General features: G+C 40.8%; 1 protein-coding gene and 1 pseudogene across 2 annotated transcripts in view; both read left to right on the forward strand.

Annotated features, from left to right (window-relative positions):
• The window catches only part of ERICH6 (glutamate rich 6), a 65,755-nt gene extending 54,985 nt beyond the window's left edge, over positions 1-10,770 (forward strand). Inside the window, exon 12 of the mRNA XM_084875951.1 lies at positions 8,717-10,770. Within this exon, the coding sequence (XP_084732077.1) occupies positions 8,717-8,755 (39 nt within the window). The 3' untranslated portion in view covers positions 8,756-10,770. The remainder of the gene's footprint in view (positions 1-8,716) is intronic.
• LOC311617406 (transmembrane protein 192-like) lies at positions 9,551-17,252 on the forward strand (annotated as a pseudogene). The gene is made up of 2 exons: positions 9,551-9,578; positions 15,151-17,252. The product of its transcript is annotated as a transmembrane protein 192-like (transcript).
• The last annotated feature ends 2,768 nt before the right edge of the window (positions 17,253-20,020 follow it).

Genomic DNA, 20,020 nt, shown 5'->3' on the forward strand with positions numbered 1-20,020 from the left:
GTAGGAAAGACCAAGAAACAGGCTTTATTATAAATTTAGAACACATCCTGAGTCATCACTGGTTTACATTGTTGGGCAGGGAAAACAGCCTCACTTTCGGGATAGCAGAGAATGAGCAAATCAGCAAGTGTCCGTGTCAACTAGAGTTCTATCCGGGGAAACAGAAAACAGGGAGGGGTCAGACATTTCCAAAACCATCCTGAAGGCTGAGGAAGTGAAGGCCAAGAAAAGCCTCACTTTCAGCAAATCTGAAGTGAGAGGATCTCAGGAAGCTAACAGCAAGGAAGTGAGGGTGGCAGGAGCTCTTCCAATGGAAGAGCTGCCTCTCCCATTGGAGCGTGAGACTAACAATAAATTAACAGGCTAGGCCACTACCTGACCCTCCGCCCTCCTGCTTCTCTCTCACCTTGGCAAACCTCAGGCAGGTGCCTCTTGCTGGGGAATCAACTGGAACTGCTGGCAAAGGATTTTAGAGCATTGTGTATTTCCCCTTCCAAGGGAAGGGTGGGGGGTGCTGCTGAGTCTGCAAGTACAGCCCAGCACAGTTTCTTCTGCTCAATGGCAAAGTTGTTAGAGAACAACGAAGAGTTGAGAGCGGGGATGTCCTTGGAGCACCTGCACACCTGAACTTCCCGGGCTTCTCAGTTCCCTGTTCTTTTCTTTTATATGTTATAATAGTTTTATTAGAGTGAAATGGCCCAAAGCTATTATTCAACTTTATTTTTTATTATAGTTGACATACAATATTATATTAGTTTCAAGTGTACAATATAGTAATTCAACATTAACTTACCTTACAACATGATCACCACAATAAGCCTAGTAACCATTTGTCACTATAGATAGTGATTATTATTAACTTTATTCCCTATGCTTTACAGTATATCCCCATAACTTACATTATAACTGGAAGTTTGTACTTCTTAATCCCCTTCTCCTTTTTTGACCAACACCTTGTTCTCTGGAAGAGGGAGAAATGTAGTTTGAGGTGCCATTCCTTATAGTGAATTCCAAATTTGATGCTAAATGCACAAGAGGGATTAAGCCTATCAACCACTCACCACTTAGTGTGAAGTACTAAGTTGGGAATGGACGGTAAAGGAGTAAATAGAATAATGGGGTATTTCTGGGAAGCCTGAGTGCTGTGCAGTAGGAAGTAGGAACCAACAAGGAAGGAGTTGAGCCGCTGCAGGATGGGGCCTAATTCTTGGTATTAAGCCATTTGCCATCTTTTATGTTGTTGTTGCCTTTAGTTAGCTTGCTTTATAAGAACTCTGTTAACATTGAAGGTTTAATTTTATTATTTTTTTTTATTTCTATACTTGCTAATCTCCCCTGCTGTCTTTGTGAAAAAAGAGGTTACCAGACTTATGTCTGGATCAACACTAAATCTCTCTTTTCTGTTTTTGACTTTTGCCTCTTCCTTTTCATTTATGATGGAATTTTAGTTTCAAATAAGATAGAAATATTCAATTAATATTTAATATTTATTTAGTGGATCAGGCCTAAACGGGCAGTCAGACACCCCTCTCACAATCCAGGATTTCTGGCTCCCAACTGCTCGCCTGCCTGCCTTCCTGATTGCCCCTAACCGGAACAGAGAGGGATAGAAAGCTAGAAACATTGATGAGAGAGAAACATCGATCAACTGCCTCTTGCACACCCCCTTCTGGGGGTGTGCCCACAACCAAGGTACATGCTCTTGACCAGGATTGAACTTGGGACCTTTCAGTCCACAGGCTGACACTCTATCCACTGAGCCAAACTGGTTTCAGCTGTAGTGAGTTTCTTTCTGGGACAATAGTTCTTTTGAGACCCAATTTCAATGTCAAACAGTTCTTTATGTGTACATGTCAGCAATGATATTTCATTTCTGGATGGTGGGCAAATGGTGGTAATGCAGGTCCAACCCTCTCTGGTTTGATCCTGGGCAGCCTGCAGTGACACACAGTTACTGACTGCTATTATGGCAAGGCATCCTCAGTGTCTTCCATCTCTGGACTGCTTCTCTTCTGGCTTCATGGTTGGAGTAGTCCTGTCAGTTCCTCTCTGTTGCCACATGGTCTCAGAGTTTTTTCTGAAAATATAGAAACATATTCTCGACCAAAAGTTAATAAAGAAATATTTTCTATAAATTTTACTTGGGATCTTTTTTTATTTTTGCCCAAATGATTTTCCTCTGTCTTGTTTTGACACCATGTGTGTTTTTCGTGGGTGTCTTGCTGATAGCATTACAATTAATTTTCTAAAGTACAAATTTTCTAGATGTAATTTACTTACAGGATATTTTTCCTTACATGATATTCTTCTACTTTCCGCCTTTTTGATTTAAATATTAGGAAGCTTTTGAAAATTTTGTAATGTCGTCTTGATAGCTTTTAAATTTTAATTTTTGCACTTTAATATGAATGCTTTAGGTTTATTTCCTGTTGTGAGATTTTATCCTGAGATGAACTACCAATAAAAATTATTTTTTTATTTATTTATTATTTATTTTTTTTAACATATTTTATTGATTTTTTTTATTGCCCCCCTCCCTTCCTCCCCCACATCCCCTCCCTCCCCATAGTTTTATGTCCATTGGTTGTACTTATATGCATTTATACAAGACCTTCGGTTGGTCTATTATCTCCCCCTGATCTCCCTACCCTCCCCACTGCAATTTGACAGTCTGCCTGTTGCTTTACTTTCTCTATATCTGTCTCTTGGTTCATCAGTTTATAATGATCTTTATCATCCACCAATGTGTGAGGTCATGTGGTGTTTCTCTTTCATTGATTGGCTTATTTCACTCAGCATGATGCTCTCCAATTCCATCCAGGTTGCTGCAAATGATGAGAATTCCTTCTTTTTTATGGCAGCATAGTATTCCATTTTGTAGATGTACCATAGTTTTAGTTAACACTTTAGGAACAGTTTTTTGTCTAGTGCAATTAGTTTTTCTAGAATATTTGCTTATTTCAATTAGCCAATTTAAATTAGCCTGAAAACTTGTCTACTATTTTACTGTCAATTTTATTACTCTAAAATAGGGGTGTCGAACTCAATCAGAGAAGGGGCCAAAATCTAAAATCCAGCCTAAATTGCGGGCCGAATGGTTTACTGAACAGTCATAAACTGACAATGTCATAAACTGACAGCGGAGTGCAGTGATGACAGCACGGTGCGGGCCACATTGCAAGGCCTGGCGGGCTGGATTTGGCCCGCGGGCCTTGTGTTTGACACATGTGCTCTAAAACAATCTTATTTTACCATGTAAATATTAGGGGAAAGGATTATTTGCCTTCTTGAGTAGGCCCTGAGCATTCCTGGTGGTAGGCTGAATTTAGATATCAAAAACCCACTTCCCCACACCATGTTTACAAGACAACTCAAACAAGTCTTGTAGTGCGAGGGCAGCTGCTGTCAGCCATGTCTCTGTCTTTTACCCGGGTCCCGATTTGAGCTGGACATGGGAAGTTAAGCAGCCCTGGGGGCAAGAAACTCACTCAGCAGGGGTGAGGTTTCAGGCCCCTGCAAAGTTTTGGGGGTGAGGGTCTGTGCCCCACCTCAGTTGACCCCCAAGTTCTCTCCTAATGGCCCCTCTGCGACTGTGCCTGTCTTAGGTTGTTCCTTCCCTGAGGAATCTTACCCACCATTGGCTAACCAGCCATCCTCTGTGGCCAAATAGGATGATGTGTGATTCAGTTCTGTCTCCTTGGTATCTTATGCCCCTGTGGCCTCCACGTCCAGCTCCTGCCTTCGGATCCCCTCGCCTGCTGGCAGGGCCGCAACACTGATCATATATCTTGGGGAACCCGGGTTTCTTCTCCAGGGAGGGCCCAGCTCGCCCCACTGGGTGAGAGACAGATCCATGGTACCAGTCACCACAAGGCTTCAACCTCAACATGAATAGAAAGCTCAGGCAGCAGCTGTGGGAAATTGGATTGTGAGAAGAGGGTCCCTCTTGGCCAAAAGAGCAAGAGAGGCCAATATAGAATGCTCAGGTGCCTTCCCAGGAGGCCCTCTACACAATGGAAGGGATTAAAGCCTTTCATGTCCTTTTTAAATTGCTGCCAGACATTCAAAGAGTTAATTGTAAGTTTGCTTGGGATAATTGTATATTATGCTGTTGTAATTTTAGAATATCAAAAGATGTGTTACCTTTGTCTCCAAGCACCAAAAAGATAATTTTTTATTGATCCCCAAGTTTTCGGGGTACTATTATAAGTAATTGGGGTAACACAAATCTGGGGGGAAAATTTTAATGACATTGTAGAATAATATGTAAGGATATTCTTTGTTCTAGGCCATGCCAATTCCATTTCATGCTGGCTGTCCATTTGTTTTTCAATGGGCCAGGTCTTACTTATATTTTCTGCACCTCTCCCAGAGGCTAGTAGTGATAATAGTGACACCCTTTCGTTGGTGTCCACACAAGCCAGAAACCTCTCTCTAATTTTATGCACAAAAGGGGCAGTGTTTTGATTTTGTGTCATACAAAAGGGAAGCTGGGTGGAGACCCCTGTGTAACAAATATATATATTTTGGACCTGGCCAGGGTGGCTCAGTGGTTGAGATTCAACCTATAAACCAGGAGGTCACGGTTCAATTCCTGGTCAGGGTACATGTCCAGGTTGTAGGCCCCATCCCCAATATGGGGCACACATGAGGCAGCCTCATTGGTGTTTCCATCTCTCTCTCCCTCTCCCTTTCTCTGTGAAATCAATGAAAATATATACATTTTTTAAAAATGATTTTACACAACTAGCATGGCTCAGTGGTTCAATTTCTGGTCAGGGCACATGCCTAGATTTCAGGCTCAATCCCCAGTAGGGGCCATGCAGGAGTCAGCTAATCAATGATTTTCATCATTGATGTTTCTCTCTATCTCTCTTCCCTGTCCCCTCCTCTCTGAAATAAATATATATATATTTACCCTACTAGGGATTGATCCCGCAACCCAGGCATGTGCCCTGACCAGAATCGAACCGTAAACTCCTGGTTCATAAGTCGATGCTCAAGCATTGAGCCACATTGGCCAGGCCCAAATGATTCTTCAAGAATTCTTGTGACCAAAAGGTGATATGACAGCTTTCCATGAATTCTATAACAAAATAAGGTCTAGGAGACAGGATAAAATGACTCTTCATATTGATATACTGCTTACAGTTGAAGTCTTACATAATCCTGCAAATTCCCAGCAACACTAAAACTGAAAGATGGGAGTTCTTAGGTCTCACAGCTAACCAGGGAGTGAATCTGGATCTTCAGACCCCACCTCCAATGTTCTCCCCTCTTTCCTCATCTGTTACTCTTTGCCCAGGGCCTACATGTTAAAGCAGAAATTGTCCTGGGGCAAGGCCCAGCTCTATCAACTAGCTTGTGCCCTTGGAACAGTTACTTAACCACCATGAGGCTCAGTTCTCTCTTTGTAAACTAAAAAGGAAAAAATCAACATGGTGACCATTACAGAGAACGCATGCCCTCTGCCCTGCCTGTTGTAAGCTATGCCCAGTGATGGGAACCACGTGATTATTACAGAGCCTGGAACAGCTTGTGCAGAGGTTCTAGCCTATCATTTATACAGTACTGACCAAACCAGGGAATGCAACCACCTTTCTTCTGAAGACAGAAATGGATTATAGAGTTGGGTTAATTTGATTAAATAATCAATAGGAACTGAAACCTACTGTCTAAATGGAGTGGTTTAATTATTGCTATAAAGTAAGCTATATTAATAAATATTAAAAATAGTGAAGGTGATTTTGTACCATACCAACATTTTTTTCTCCTTTATCAACAAAGAATCCGTTCAAAAAGTGTTGTATGAAGCACATCCACATGTTTTTGCAGGCTTTATTATCAATCCTAAAGCAGATAAAGTTGTATATATGGATCAAATTATGCCTCATTAAATTATAAAGATAGGATTTAAAATAAATTACAATCTAGGCATAGCTGGGTGGCTCAGTTTGTTGGAGCATCAACTCATACACCAAAGTTTCAACCCAGGCCAGGGTGTGTATGGGAGGCAAACAATCCATGTTTCTCTCTCACATCTATGTTTCTCTCTCTGTTTCTCTCTCTCAAGTCAATAATGATAATTTAAAAAAACATAGAGGTGAAGATTAAAAATAAAAATAATAATAAAATAAATTACATTTTAATGAATAGCCCTTGGCCCTCCAGAAGCAATCCTTCTAGACGAGTGATCTTCAAATTTTTCCTTTCTCAAGCCCTTCAAAATTAATGTTAAGTGCCCAGCCTGTTTTGTCTTCAGGATGGAAAATATAGTGTCAGACAGCACTTAATGTGTTAACAAAAATTTTGTCGTGTTCTAAAGGATAATTTTATTGGAACCAATTAATATTGGGTCGGCAGCTAAGTAATTGCGGATTTTTTAAAGAAAATCAAAGACAATTTTTTCATGGAACTAAATAACTTTATTCTGTAATGTATTGCCCATTTTGATCAATCACCTTTTGCCATCTTTCAGGCAGCATCATAATCCCACGTTCAAAAAACTTCTGGTTTTTATTAGCAAAAAACTGAATCAGGTACGATTTGACATCATCATCATTATTGAAATTTTTACCATTCAAGGAGTTTTGTAAAGATCGAAACAAAAAGTAATCAGATGGTGCAAGGTCAGGACTATATGGTGGATGTGGCAAAACATCCCAACCAAGCTCCATTAATTTTTGCCGAGTGACCAAAGTTGTGTGTGGCCTTGCATTGTCATGATGGAATACAACACCTTTTCGATTTGTCAATTCGGGCCGCTTTTCTTCAACTGCATTGTTTAATTTCATTAGTTGTTCAATGTAGACATCAGAATTGATCGTTCGGTTGGGTGGTAAGAGTTCAAAGTAGACAATTCCTTTGTAATCCCACCAAACTGATAACAAAACCTTCTTTTGATGAATATCAGCTTTTGATGTTGTTTGAGTTGGTTCACCTGGCCTGCTCCACGATCTTTTCCGCTTGATATTGTTGTAAACAACCCATTTTTCATCGCCAGTTATCAGTCGTTTTAAAAATGGATCATTTTCATTACGTTTCTTTAGCAAATCGCAGCTGCTAATGCGTTGCGTTAACTGTGATTCTTTCAGTTCGTGAGGAACCCATGTATCGAGTTTTTAAACATAGCCAAGTTGTTTTAAGTGATTTTCAATGCATGTATGTGATACATGAAGCTTCTCTGCAATCTCACGTGTTGTACTGTGACAGTCCGAATTGATTATTGCTTTGATTAGGGCGTCATCAACTTCAACTGGACGACCAGAGCGTTTTTTATCTTTGAGTGAAAAATCACCAGAACGAAATTTGGCAAGCCAATTTTGACACTGCCGTTCTTTTAAGGCTTCGTCACCATAAACAGCACATAACTTTTTATGAGCTTGCGATGCGTTTTTCCCTTTGAGGAAATAAAAAAACAAAATATGAGGAAAATGTTCCTTTTGATTTTCCATTTTTTAACGAACGCCAAACGAAAACTACAAAACAGATCAAAAAACTTTTTTTTACTGATTAACAGCTGAATAGCCAACTATCAAATAACAAAATGTGTTTTACATTTGTACTACGTCTGCAAACCTAAAAATTCAACTGAAGCCATATATGTGTGAAACCCGCAATTACTTAGTTGCCGACCCAATATTTTTTCACTCAAAATTGTGAAGATGAAGCGTGAAATTGTTAATGTAAAATAGGAGGAAAGGGAAGCTGGTCTTCAAGAATTTGTGTCTCCAGGTTTTTACTGGTATAAAATCCATGTCAATCCTATAGCTAGTCAAAGAAGAATGATGAAAATAAGAAAATTTTTATTTCTGCCGGGACTGGTTTGACTCAGTGGATAGAGCATCGGCCTGCGGACTAAAAGGTCCCGGGTTTGATTCCAGTCAAGGGCATGTACCTTGGTTGCGGGCACATCCCCAGTAGGGGGTGTGCAGGAGGCAGCTTATCAATGATTCTCTCTCATCGATGTTTCTAACTCTCTATCCCTCTCTCTTTCTCACTGTGAAAAATCAATAAAATATATTTTTTAAGAAAATCTTTATTTCAAACAGGTTCAGTGGTACGTGTGCTAAAGCAGCAGCTGGCTGAAGCAGTTTCATTTCAAACAGCTTATCTATATACTGTATATATAGAAGTCCAGCGACCATTATGGCAGAATTACTGGAACAATCAGAATGACCAGTCACTATGACATGCACTGACCAACTCAGGGCAGATGCTTAACACAGGAGCCAGGCTCACTGCTGGTGAGTGCAGCAGCAGTGGCTGGAGCCTCTCCCACCTCCTTGGCAGTGCTAAGGAGCAGTGAACCAAGTGATAAGGAGTGAGCAGGCGGGTGGCAAGGAGCAAGGGGTCCCAGATTGTGAAAGGGATGTTCGACTGATAGTTGGGTCCTGGGTTGCGAGAGGGTATACGCCAGGCTGAGGGCTGCCCTTCCTCCCCTATGAATAAATTTTGTGCATTAGGCCTTTAGTCCTATATAATAAAAGCCGAAAGGGTCTCCTCAGGCAGTCATTCAACTGGGAGGCTGGGAGTTTGACTGCTCACTATGATGTGCACTGACCACTAGGGGGCTGTGTGGAACATGGTGAGTGTTGGCTATATGCTGTGACCTCTCGCTGGCTATCTGGGGGCAGGGGTAATGGGGTTGGAGGTGTGGTGAGAATATGGGGTGCCCATCGAGCTCACTCTCATTCCCCCTGCTATTCTCCCCCAGGACGCCAGGGCTTATGCGCCGGAGAAGCCCTTGCGCTAAGATGCTAGGCATCCACGAGGAGCCCACCTAGCACCCGCATGGCCTCTTCCAGGTAAGCTAGGCCACAGCTGCCGGGAGAACAGGGGCCAGTCTGTGAAGCCGGCCAGGAGAGAGTGCGCTGCCTGCCCAGCTTCCATTTGGCACCACTGGGTGGCCCAGAGGCCCACACTGCGCACCAGCCCATGTTGTCTGGTTGTGCTCACCACATTTTCTCAAGGGGACTCAGGCGCTGTGACTCAGGCGGAGGAGGGTGCGCAGGGGCCCAAGGGCCCAGGTGCTGCCCAGGGCCCAGAGGTCATCTGTGACCTGCCCTCCCACACCAAACGCTTGCGCTCCAATCTCCAAACAGGCATAGGGACTGTACCTGTGCATGAATATCATACACTGGGCCTCTAGTGCTATATAATAAGAGCAATATGCAAATTAACTGTCACTCGGCTATATCCAAAAGCCACGCCCACCAGCCAATCAGAGCAAGTATGCAAATTAACCCCAACCAAGATGGCTTTGGCCACAGAGAGCAGGAGGGAGGCCTAGGTTTCCCTGTCAATGGAGGAAGCCAAGATTTCCACACACCCTGGCAGGCTCAGGCCTCCACTCAAGGGTACAAAGTTTCAATTATAGAAGGTAAATAAATTCCAACAGAAATGGCGGCAGCCACTGAGCTGGAAGAGCAGGAGGCTAGGGTTGCCCTGGGCAATGGAGGAAGCCAAGCTTCTGCAGCCCTGGCCGGCTCAGGCCTTCACTCCAGGCTACAAAGTTTCAATTACAAAAGATACATAAATTCCAACAGAAATGGCGGCCACCACTGAGTGGGCAGGAGGTTGGCTCCACTCCAGGATACAAAGTTTCAATTGTAGAAGATAAACCAGGGCCTCCACTTAGATCACCACGAGTGTGGTTGGCCTGTAAACCACCACAGGCCCCTCTCCCAGGCCGCCCCATGACCCTGATCTGGGACACCCTTCAGGGCAAACCAGCTGGCTCCCACCCATGCACTAGGCCTCTATCCTATCTAATAAAAGAGTAATATGCGGATTGACCATCACTCCAACACACAAGATGGCTGTCCTCAATTGGTCAAAGATCCTGCCCCCTGTGGACACAAGATGGCCACCACAAGATGGCCAGCAAGGGAGGGCAGTTGGGAAGGACCAGGCCTGCAAGGGAGGGCAGTTAGGGGTGACCAGGCTGGCAGAGGAGGGAAGTTGGGGGCAAACAGGCTGGTAGGGGAGCAGTTAGATGTCAATCAGGCTGGCATGGGAGTGGTTAGGGAGTGATCAGGCTGGAAGACAGAAGCAGTTGGGGGCAATCAGAAAAGCAGGCAGGGGAGCAGTTGGTAGCCAGCAGTCCTGGATTGTGAGAGGGATGTCAGATTGGAGGGTGCAGGCTGGGCTGAGGGGACCCCCCACCCCATGGACAAATTTCATGAACTGGGCCTCTAGTTAAACTATAAGATATTATAGGAAAGAATCCCATGCTATATTTCCTTTATATTTCTCCCACAATTAGCCCATGAAAGTCATTCCTAACAAATATTTAAGACTTGACTGTAGGTCTCAAGAAAGCATGAAATTTGAATTCTAATCTTGAGTCTTATTAACTGTGTGACCAGGGCAACCTGCTTAAGTGAACCCTTAAACACTATCCTGGAGTCCATGATACTTATCTTTGTGATGATATAAAGATAAATGTATGCAGACCATGCAGTGCAGTCCCTGGCCCATGTGTGGTGTCCAGTCACCGCCTGGCTTAGGCCTGGAGGAAGTCCCAAGGTGAGTTCTCTGAAGAAAAAAGGCCACTTGGGCAGTGGTTATGGGGGGAACTGACCCTAAGCTTCCCAGTGCCCAGAAACTGCCCTTCTCATAGCAGTGTGTTCTGTGGTGCACCAAGGCGGTCAGGGAAAAAGGAGTCTTGGCTGCCCTAACATGGTCACTAAAAATTTGTTTTAAATGCATGTTTTCCTCTGCATAGTTTTCAGTTGACATCTATAATGATTTATCATAAATTTAAGCAGTTGTGAAGAATGTAATTTTCAATGTATTATAAATCGTGACTTTTTTAATAAAACATCCTATATAATAAAAGGCTAATATGCAAATTGTCCCCTTGACCAGAAATTTGACCAGGAAGCAGGACCATCCAGCCAACTGCCTTCGGCAACCTCCCCCTGGCTGGCCCCAACCCTGATTGCTCCCCCTCCCTCACCCAATTGGGGGCAGGGCCATTCAGCCAACCTCCTATGTCCCCTCTCCCCAGGCCATGCATGAATTCATGCACCAGGCCTCTAGTTATTTTATAAAATAAATCCAATGGTGCCGAAACCGGTTTGGCTCAGTGGTGGAGCGTCGGTCTGTGGACTGAAGGGTCCCGGGTTCGATTCCGGTCAAGGGCATGTGCCTTGGTTGCAGGCACATCCCCAGTGGGGGGTGTGCAGGAGGTGGCTGGTCAACTTTTCTCTCTCATCGACATTTCTAGCTCTCTAGCTCACTCTTCCTCTCTGTAAAAATTCAATAAAATATATTTTAAATAAATAAATCCAACGGAATTTAAATACAATAACAATGATACCCACATTATACATTCAAAATTATATTAACTAGTTCTTCTTCAACATTCTATTTTTTTGGTTTTTGAACTTATCACTTTCTACTTCTTCCAAAGAAGTTTTTTGGACTATGATATATTTTTATGCTTAAAGATGAATTATTAGTTATTTGCTTACAATTATTGACCAGAAAAAGTACATAATTATTGGTAAAATTTTAAACTTTACTTTCTATGACCTCAAAGCTCTAAGTGTTCAAAAATTATTTTGATTGAGTTAACATCACATTAGTAGCACATAACTGATCAAAACAACATGACACTCACAACTTCTTTTTGTAAATAAAGTATTCATGAGACACTGTCATGCTCATTTGCTTACATATGGTAAAAACAACAACAAAACCAACATGACAAATTTTTATAAGTTGAAAGTAAAATGTCATGAATGAAAATTTATGACTCACCTCTTAAAATTTGGTTAAAAACAAAGAATTGCAAATCACTTGACAGTCATCTTCAAACTGGCAGTTGTCAGTTAATTTACAGCCCCCAGCCACTAGTACTTAAGTTGGTAGAAGAAAGCTTTTCTCACAATAGTGTGTGTGTGTGTGTAATTGTATCTTAGTATTCATGATTAAGAACCCCCTCCATTTTGTACCTCACATGGGTGGAAAATTGAATGAAGAATATTTGGGGTGTCAATTTAACCTGGATATTCAGCTAAAGTTCAACCCTTAGAGAAGCCTTCACCCCTGGGAGTCCTTATAGCCCCTTTTTGAAGATCACTATTCTCTCCATTTTGGTGTGTATTTTTAAATTTTCACATAATAAGTAAAACAAAGCAAAACAAAAAACCATATTACACACACACACACACACACACACACACACACATATTTATACACATATGTACTCGGATAGCCAGATTCCACCACTGGATTCTAATTTTAAGTTGGTCTGGGATGTAGATGGGTAGCAGGAGTTTTTTAAAGTTCCATGCAGCTGATGCTAAACTTCAAACAATTGATAATGACTAGATTAGGGATAAAATAAAGGAGAAAAATCAACTCCCTAAAAGTATAATTGGCACAGATTCCTGCCTACACTGGCACCATCACCAAGTGTGGTGTCAGCAGGGCCTTTTTTCTCCCTTTGAGCTGGAAGGAAAAACCATCACCTGTACCATGAAAACCTCTGGGACAGGGCAGTTGCCTGGGAATTTGAAGACAGGGAAGGATTGGTTCTTACTGACAGCCTTAGACTCAAAAAAAAAAAAAAAAAAAAAAAAAAGTGCTTTATCAAATCACTTAAAAAAAAAAAAAAAGAATCAATGCATTCATTTAAAGTGCAGCATCATTTCATTATTTCTTTATTGCAGGGCATTCTATACCTTTAGAAGCAATGTCTTGTTTTTCCATGGCTGTTCTAAAGATTTTTCTTTTCATTTTTGGTTTTCAAAAGATAGAAAAACAATAGAAAAAAAATCAACAAAATCATAGTTGATTGCTTAAAAATATCAACAAAATTGGCAAGCCTTTAGCTAGATGGGCAAAGGGAATAAAGAGAAAAGACTCAAATAACTTAAAACAGGAAGAAAAGAGGGGACATCATTACCAAAGTTACAGAAATACTGTGAATGTTAACAAATTGGATAATTTTAGTGAAATGGACAAATTCCCAGGAATACACAAAATACTGAAACCAACCTAAGAATAAAAAATGTATTTGGCCTATAAGAGATCAAGTTAGAAATATTAACACTTCCACAAAGGAAAACTCAGTCTTAGATGGCTATCCTGGTGAATTTTACCAAACATTCAGAGGAATTAATATTAATTCTCCACAAATTATTCCTAAAAATATAAGAGTAGTGGACACATATCAACCTTCCTTATAAGGTCAGTATTACCCTAATCCAAATCAGACAAAGATAGCATAAGAAAAGAAACTAAAAGATCTCTGTCGATGAAGAGAGATGTAAAAATTCTCAACAAATGACAGTGAACCAAGTCCAGCAACATATAAAAAAAATTATACACCATGACCAAGTGAAATTTATCTCAGGAATATAGGTTGGTTTAACATCTAAAAATCAATTAATGTAATAGACAATAGTATGGAATAAAGGGGTAAAATATGGTCAATTCAATAAATGCTAAGTGGTCTGGTCACATATAAGAATCAACCACTGAATGCATAATAAAATCTAAAATCATTTTTAAAATAAAGGAAACACGTTACAGAGACAGAGTCCTCAGAGTCAGGTTTAGGGAGTTAGCCCAGGATGAGGTGCCACTGCCCAATGATCTGCTGATTCCAAGTCTCGTGAGGACCCTTAGAGATTAGAAGAAAGCAGAAGCACACGTCTAAGGAAAGGAGAGTGGGATGAGCCTGAGAAAGGAGGGTGGGGTGAGCATGAGAAAGGGGGGTGGGGGGGCAGCTAAGTCCCTTGCCTTAAGGGTTTTTATCTCTTCTAAAGGTGGTGAGTTTTAGGGAAGATCTCCGGGGAGGGTCTCAACAGAATATTCAACAGCTTTCCAGGTGTGTCCATGCTGACAGTCCAAAATGAGTGTACGGATAGGGGAATTTAGTATCATTATCAGGTTAGTTTCACTGCTTTCTTATACCTTGTGTCTGTGTCTAATTGGGCTTTTTTTGTTTATTCCCCCGACTTCATTGCCTCTGGGGTTTGGCTGGCACTAATGGCATCAATGGGCCTCCATTATCTATCTCCTTGATCAGGGACTTAAACTACTCACACACTCTGTGGTTGGGCAAGAGAGGTATAAACTATCTGCTCTTAGGTGTCCTTGATTAGGGAAGATAAGATCTTACAATTTATTAGCAAGTTAATTGCTGGGCCTTGTTTAACTATTTTATCTCATGTTCCCTCATTTCATTCACCAAGGAATTTTCCTAGCTTCTTACTATCCTGCCTCAACACTACAAGTAGAAGGCACTGAAAGATGGGGTGCAAATGCCATGACACTTCCAGAAGGAAGTGGAGTCAGAATTTGGCACCATAAAATAAAAAAAAAGGAAACATAAAATCCCAAGAATTGACCACTTGGCCCATGTCCCGGTCTATCTCTGCCTGAAAAAAAACTTGCTTTCATTCTCATTTGACTTGTTCTTGAAAATTTTCTTATACAAATCAGGAGCTTGAAGGTAGCCTGACACAAAAAAAGGTCCTGAATCATGCCAGGGCAAAGCCATCCCCCAACTCTGGTCTGATGAAAGAATCATTTCTGTAGAAATCTGCATATGCCTTTCTTGATTCGGTCACAGCAAACATAGAAAGCTCCAGCTCCAGGGGATACAATGATCCCTCCAATAATATGAAATCACAGACCCTGGTTCAAAGGCCAAACATCTGAGGTTTCATCAAAGTACTGAAAGACATGGTAGTTAACATTCTCAACACCATCTTTCCTAATGAAGACATGGTGCATTAAAAATCTGTATTTTCATACCTTCAAAATAGTGTCTCATCTCCAGATCCAATGGGCTATTAAAAGATGAAATCTAGCCAAAACCGGTTTGGCTCAGTGGATAGAGCGTCGGCATGCAGACTGAAGGGTCCCAGGTTCGATTCCGGTCAAGGGCATGTAACTTGGTTGTGGGCACATCCCCAGTAGGGGGTGTGCAGGAGGCAGCTGATAGATGTTTCTCTCTCATCAATGTTTCTAACTCTCTATCCCTCTCCCTTCCTCTCTGTAAAAAATCAATAAAATATATATATATATTTTAAAGATGAAATCTAAATTTCCAGGGCCCACTGCACCTGTGAACAGGTGGGGTGGGCTGGCCCGGGCTTCGGCCTCAAGCGTCGGGAAATGGCTGAGGGGGGGGCAGGCTGGAAGATGGTTCCTTGGATCCATCCCAAAGTGTTGAAGACAACTTTCTTCTGGACACCCAGCATCTTTCACATTATTCCTTACATGCTCATTTTAGACCCAGATTCCATCCTCTTCCTACAGTCATTATAGCACATCTCCTGCTAATACATGTTATTTTAGCATTTTTAACAGGTGTGCTTTGTTCTTATCCTAATCCAAATGAGGATAAGTGCCCAGGAAACTACACCAACCCACTGAAAGTTCAGATAGTCAAAATCCTTGGAAAAGTTATTTTGTGCATTCTGCATTTCCTTCTTGAGCGCTACATTTAGTATCACCACAGCAAAGTAAGAAACCGAGGCTATCACATGACCTACCAATCGACAAGGCATCTTAAAAGACTTGCATTAATGATACACTCCATGGCAGCACTGCTCTCCTTCTCACACTGTGCACACAGCATTCCTTCCCAGAGCCCAGCAGGTTGTATCTTACCTCATTCTGGCCATCCTGGCCCTGGAACTGATCTGTTCCCTGACATGTCATCTCCACATTGAAGGTTCGAAAATTTTAATAAAGACAAACCACTGCCTGATATACTTGAAGAAAAAGTCCATGCTTACCCTAGCAATATTACTTCAGAGACTGGATTCTGGACTATTTCAAGTTTAGAAGAAATTATTGAAAAGCAAGGAGACATAACAGTATACCTGAAGAGATACAATGCACTGTTGAGTAAGCAGTTGGCTTTCACTTCCTCAGATCTAGGGTCTCATTCAAATTGAATGTGAGTTCAAGGTCAAGACAGTAACTGCAGAAGGATCCAGGCTAATACAAGACTGACCACCTGACAAACTGCCATAGAAAATTGCAGCTTTTGCAGAGTGACATTTTACCACTCTTGTAGGGTACCTGAATTTGGTTCTCACCTGTGTGGCTGTATAATATGTAGAACTTGTGGATTATGTGATGGTAATTTGTCAAGCCTTGATATCTCAGAATGTCTGTTTTACACATTTTGAAATAATTTAACTGCCTGGCTTATCCTAGGACCAAAGGTAGAATTTAAACATCTGCACCAACACTTCTTCCATATGACATAATCCTATTGATAATTTGGCTACTTATAGAAAGAGGCTGGCACGCTAATATATTTAAAACAGGGATTTGAGCCGAAAACCGTTTTGGCTCAGTGGATAGAGCATCGGCCTGTGGACTGAAGGGTACCAGGTTCAATTCCAGTCAAGGGCATATACCTTGGTTGCGGCACATCCCCAGTGGGGACTGTGCAGGAGGCAGCTAATAGATGTTTCTGATGTTTCTCTCTCTCTCATCTATGTTTCTAACTCTCTGCCCCTCTCTCTTCCTCTCTGTAAAAAAATCAATAAAATATATTTAAAAAATAAAAATAAAACAGGGATTTGATCAAATGAGTTCGTCCCACTTTTAAACTGATGAGAGAAGACATTTCCTGTGTTAATGATTCCTCCAATGGTGCCTTCTCATATAGTTTATATGCTTGTGTATTATAGTATTGGATGGCAGGTTGGCCCTTGTAACATTTATAAAGAAGGTTGTCACTGTAGGATCAAATTCTCACTAAGATGATTTACTATGCAAACTCCTGCAGTTTTCCATTGTCCAGAAATAAGATATGAAGATTACTTGGATCAGTGTTAGACTAACCACTATTGTCTGTTAACTCTATAATATCTTCTACTGGCAACACTTTAAACTTTCTATTTTGCCCTCTTCAGGAAGTTGCCATGCATTTCAGTATTGACTATGTACCTTCACTGGATCAGAATGTTCAGTGATAGTAAAGGGATCTTCTGTGGTTTTGTCTAAAAAGAAAGGACACCTCTTTTAGTCTTGGATCATACTTAAAAATAAAATGCCCTATCAACTTCTATATTGATATTAAACTTATGTAATTCTTCAGATACACTGAGATACTTTTAGCCTGGCTGGCATGGTTCAGTGATTGAGCGTCAACCAATGAACCAGGAGGTCACGGTTCAATTCTGGGTCAGGGCATGTCCAGGTTGTGGGCTTGATCCCCAGTGTGGGGGGTGTAGGAGACAACTGACCAATGATTTTTTTTCTCCTTTTCCCTTCTCTGAAATCAATAAAAAATTTTAAAAATGTGAACCATTCGGGAAAAAAAAAAAAATGAAATCTAGCAGCATTTTCATATATATATATATATATATATATATATATATATATATATATATTGTATATATACACACACACACACACACACATAATATTTAATATTTAGGGGGGAAATGTCATCAGCACATTTCTCTGCAAACAGACCTGCCCATAGCAACCATAACCAAAGGAGTAGCTTTGTTTCTTTTTTTTCCTCTTAAGTTGCTAGTACACAAACTAAATGAGTATAGCCAGTGGCTCAAGGGAGTGTTGGTAGCAACCTGCTGGCCAGATTCCAATACTGTTATTAACCAAGCCAAGCAACCCAATGCTAGCTCTACCCATTTCAATAATTCCCAAATAGCAAAGAACTTGGTATGAGCAGCTTATAAACACAAAGCCATAAATAAACTTGTCTACATCAATTATGATTAAGAAGGAGATTGAGTGGAGTAAAGAGTTAATGATAAAATTATTTGAATTGATATCAAGTGAGAAATACAATCCAAAGTAAGGAATGTGACCCAACTTACATGAGAGTACATTTCTGTTTATCCAAGCTCTTATTTCTTCCCCATCCCTCCTAGCCCCACTTAGATGAAGAGTTCTGATAATCACATTTTAATCCCTGATGCCAACTCTACATTGGATTTTTCAGTGACATGAATCAATAAATCCTTTGTATGTGGGAGGGGGTGAGTAATTAAGCTCAGACTGGCTTTCCCTGATAATTCAGAGCTCTATCATGATTACTACAATAAAATAAGTATGTAATTTATCTATTTAAAACTATTAAAAATTTAAAGATTTGTTTTATGTGAATATAAAGATCAGTTATCATTATAAAATATAAGCATAATGCAAACATGTTATCTCCTTTACTCTAGAACAGTGGTTGGCAAACTCATTAGTCAACAGAGCCAAATTGAACAACAATTGAAATTTCTTTTGAGAGCCAAATTTTTAAAACTTAAACTTCTAATGCCAGTTCTTCAAAATAGACTCACCCAGGCAGTGGTATTTTGTGGAAGAGCCACACTTAAGAGGCCAAAGAGCCGCATATGGCTCTCTAGCTGCAGTTTGCTTACCACGGCTCTAGAAAATCTAGCAATTCACACCAGTTATTTTACTCAAAAATTTAACATTTCCTTTTAAAACATCCATCCAGCCGAAACGTGTTTGGCTCAGTGGATAGAACGTCGGCCTGCGGACTGAAGGGTCCCAGGTTCGATTCCGGTCGGGGACATGTACATTGGTTGCAGGCACAGGAGGCAGCTGGTCGATGTTTCTCTCTCATTGATGTTTCTGGCTCTCTATCTCTCTCCCTTCCTCTCTGTAAAAAATCAATAAAATATATTTCAATTAAAACATCCATCCAAAAATATATACCAAATACTAACCAAAGGTAAAAAAACATATCACATAAATTAATTGGAACAATGAAGTCCTCAACTTGTTTCCTTAGAAACATAATCTGTGATGAAAGAAGACTTGGCTTGGGGTGGTGCACACACAATTCAATATAGAGATGATGTATTATAGAATTATACACCTGAAACCTATGTGGTTGTATTAACCAGTATCACTCCAATAAATTCAATAAAAAATAAAAACATCTTACCTGAAATCAAATAATATAAAATGTCAATTGTAATTGAAAAATTTTAAAATACATTAAAAAAGAAACACTCTTCCTCTCATCTCACTTTTTCTTTTGAGTTCCAATTTTATTGAATTCTTGTTTTTCTATAGAGATAAAAGAAAAAAATTTCCTTCTGTCCCATGAACTAACTACATTTTCTTTCAAGTGAGTCCTAAGTCTGGTGTTCTCTGTGGCATAGTGCTCCTCGGTGTGGACCACAGACTGAGAGCATCCACACTATCAGGAAGCTTGGCTGAAATGCAAATTATCAGGTCCCAGTTCAAACCAACTGAATCAACATCTCTAAGGATGGGATCCAGGGATTTGTACCAATGATTTTTAGGCACACTCAATTTTTAAAACCACTGCTTGCTGGAGTATGCTTACAGTTACCACATTGTTTTCTTTTATCTTGTTCCTGCTTAACTTAGGCAACAGAAGAGATTCTATTGAGTCTTGATTGAGAGTGGATGACATAAGATTCATCCCACAGTAGGTGAGACCAGTTAATATTTTTCTTCGGGGTCCTGTTCAGAGCTAGATCTATTTCTATTTGCTTCTCTGCAGCCAAGAGAAAAGGACCCAGGGACTGTAAAGAAAAAAAAACCTTGGCTGAAATTTTTAAAAATATCTGAACATTGTTCTCTCTTCTAGAACTATTAAATTGTCTATACCAGTTAAGAGGAAAACACCCTTATTTTATTTCTCTCCAGATTTAGAGATGATAGTATGACTTTCTCAGGAATTGTGGATGTTGGAGGTAAAGATGAGAAATGGCTCAATTTTGTTCCACCGCCAGCACAGAAGCCAACAGAGCTGATGACAGCTCAGCAACACTGAAGCACAGTGGACTGCAGAGGAAGTAGTTTTAAGATCCAAGAGTAGTAGGAGTTGAGTGCCAGACTTTGGGTTAGCATGGGTTGGTTTAAGAAGACATTACAGTCCTAGCTCCAGTGGTCAGCAAACCGTGGCTCTACACGGTAACATTTAGTCTAGTCCAGTGGTCGGCAAACTCATTAGTCAAAAGAGCCGCAAACCACGGCTCATGAGCCACATGTGGCTGGCGAGCCACAGTTT

This window comes from Pipistrellus hanaki (assembly GCF_964339955.1).
Source record: "Pipistrellus hanaki genome assembly, chromosome: 2".
Classification (NCBI taxonomy): domain Eukaryota; kingdom Metazoa; phylum Chordata; class Mammalia; order Chiroptera; family Vespertilionidae; genus Pipistrellus; species Pipistrellus hanaki.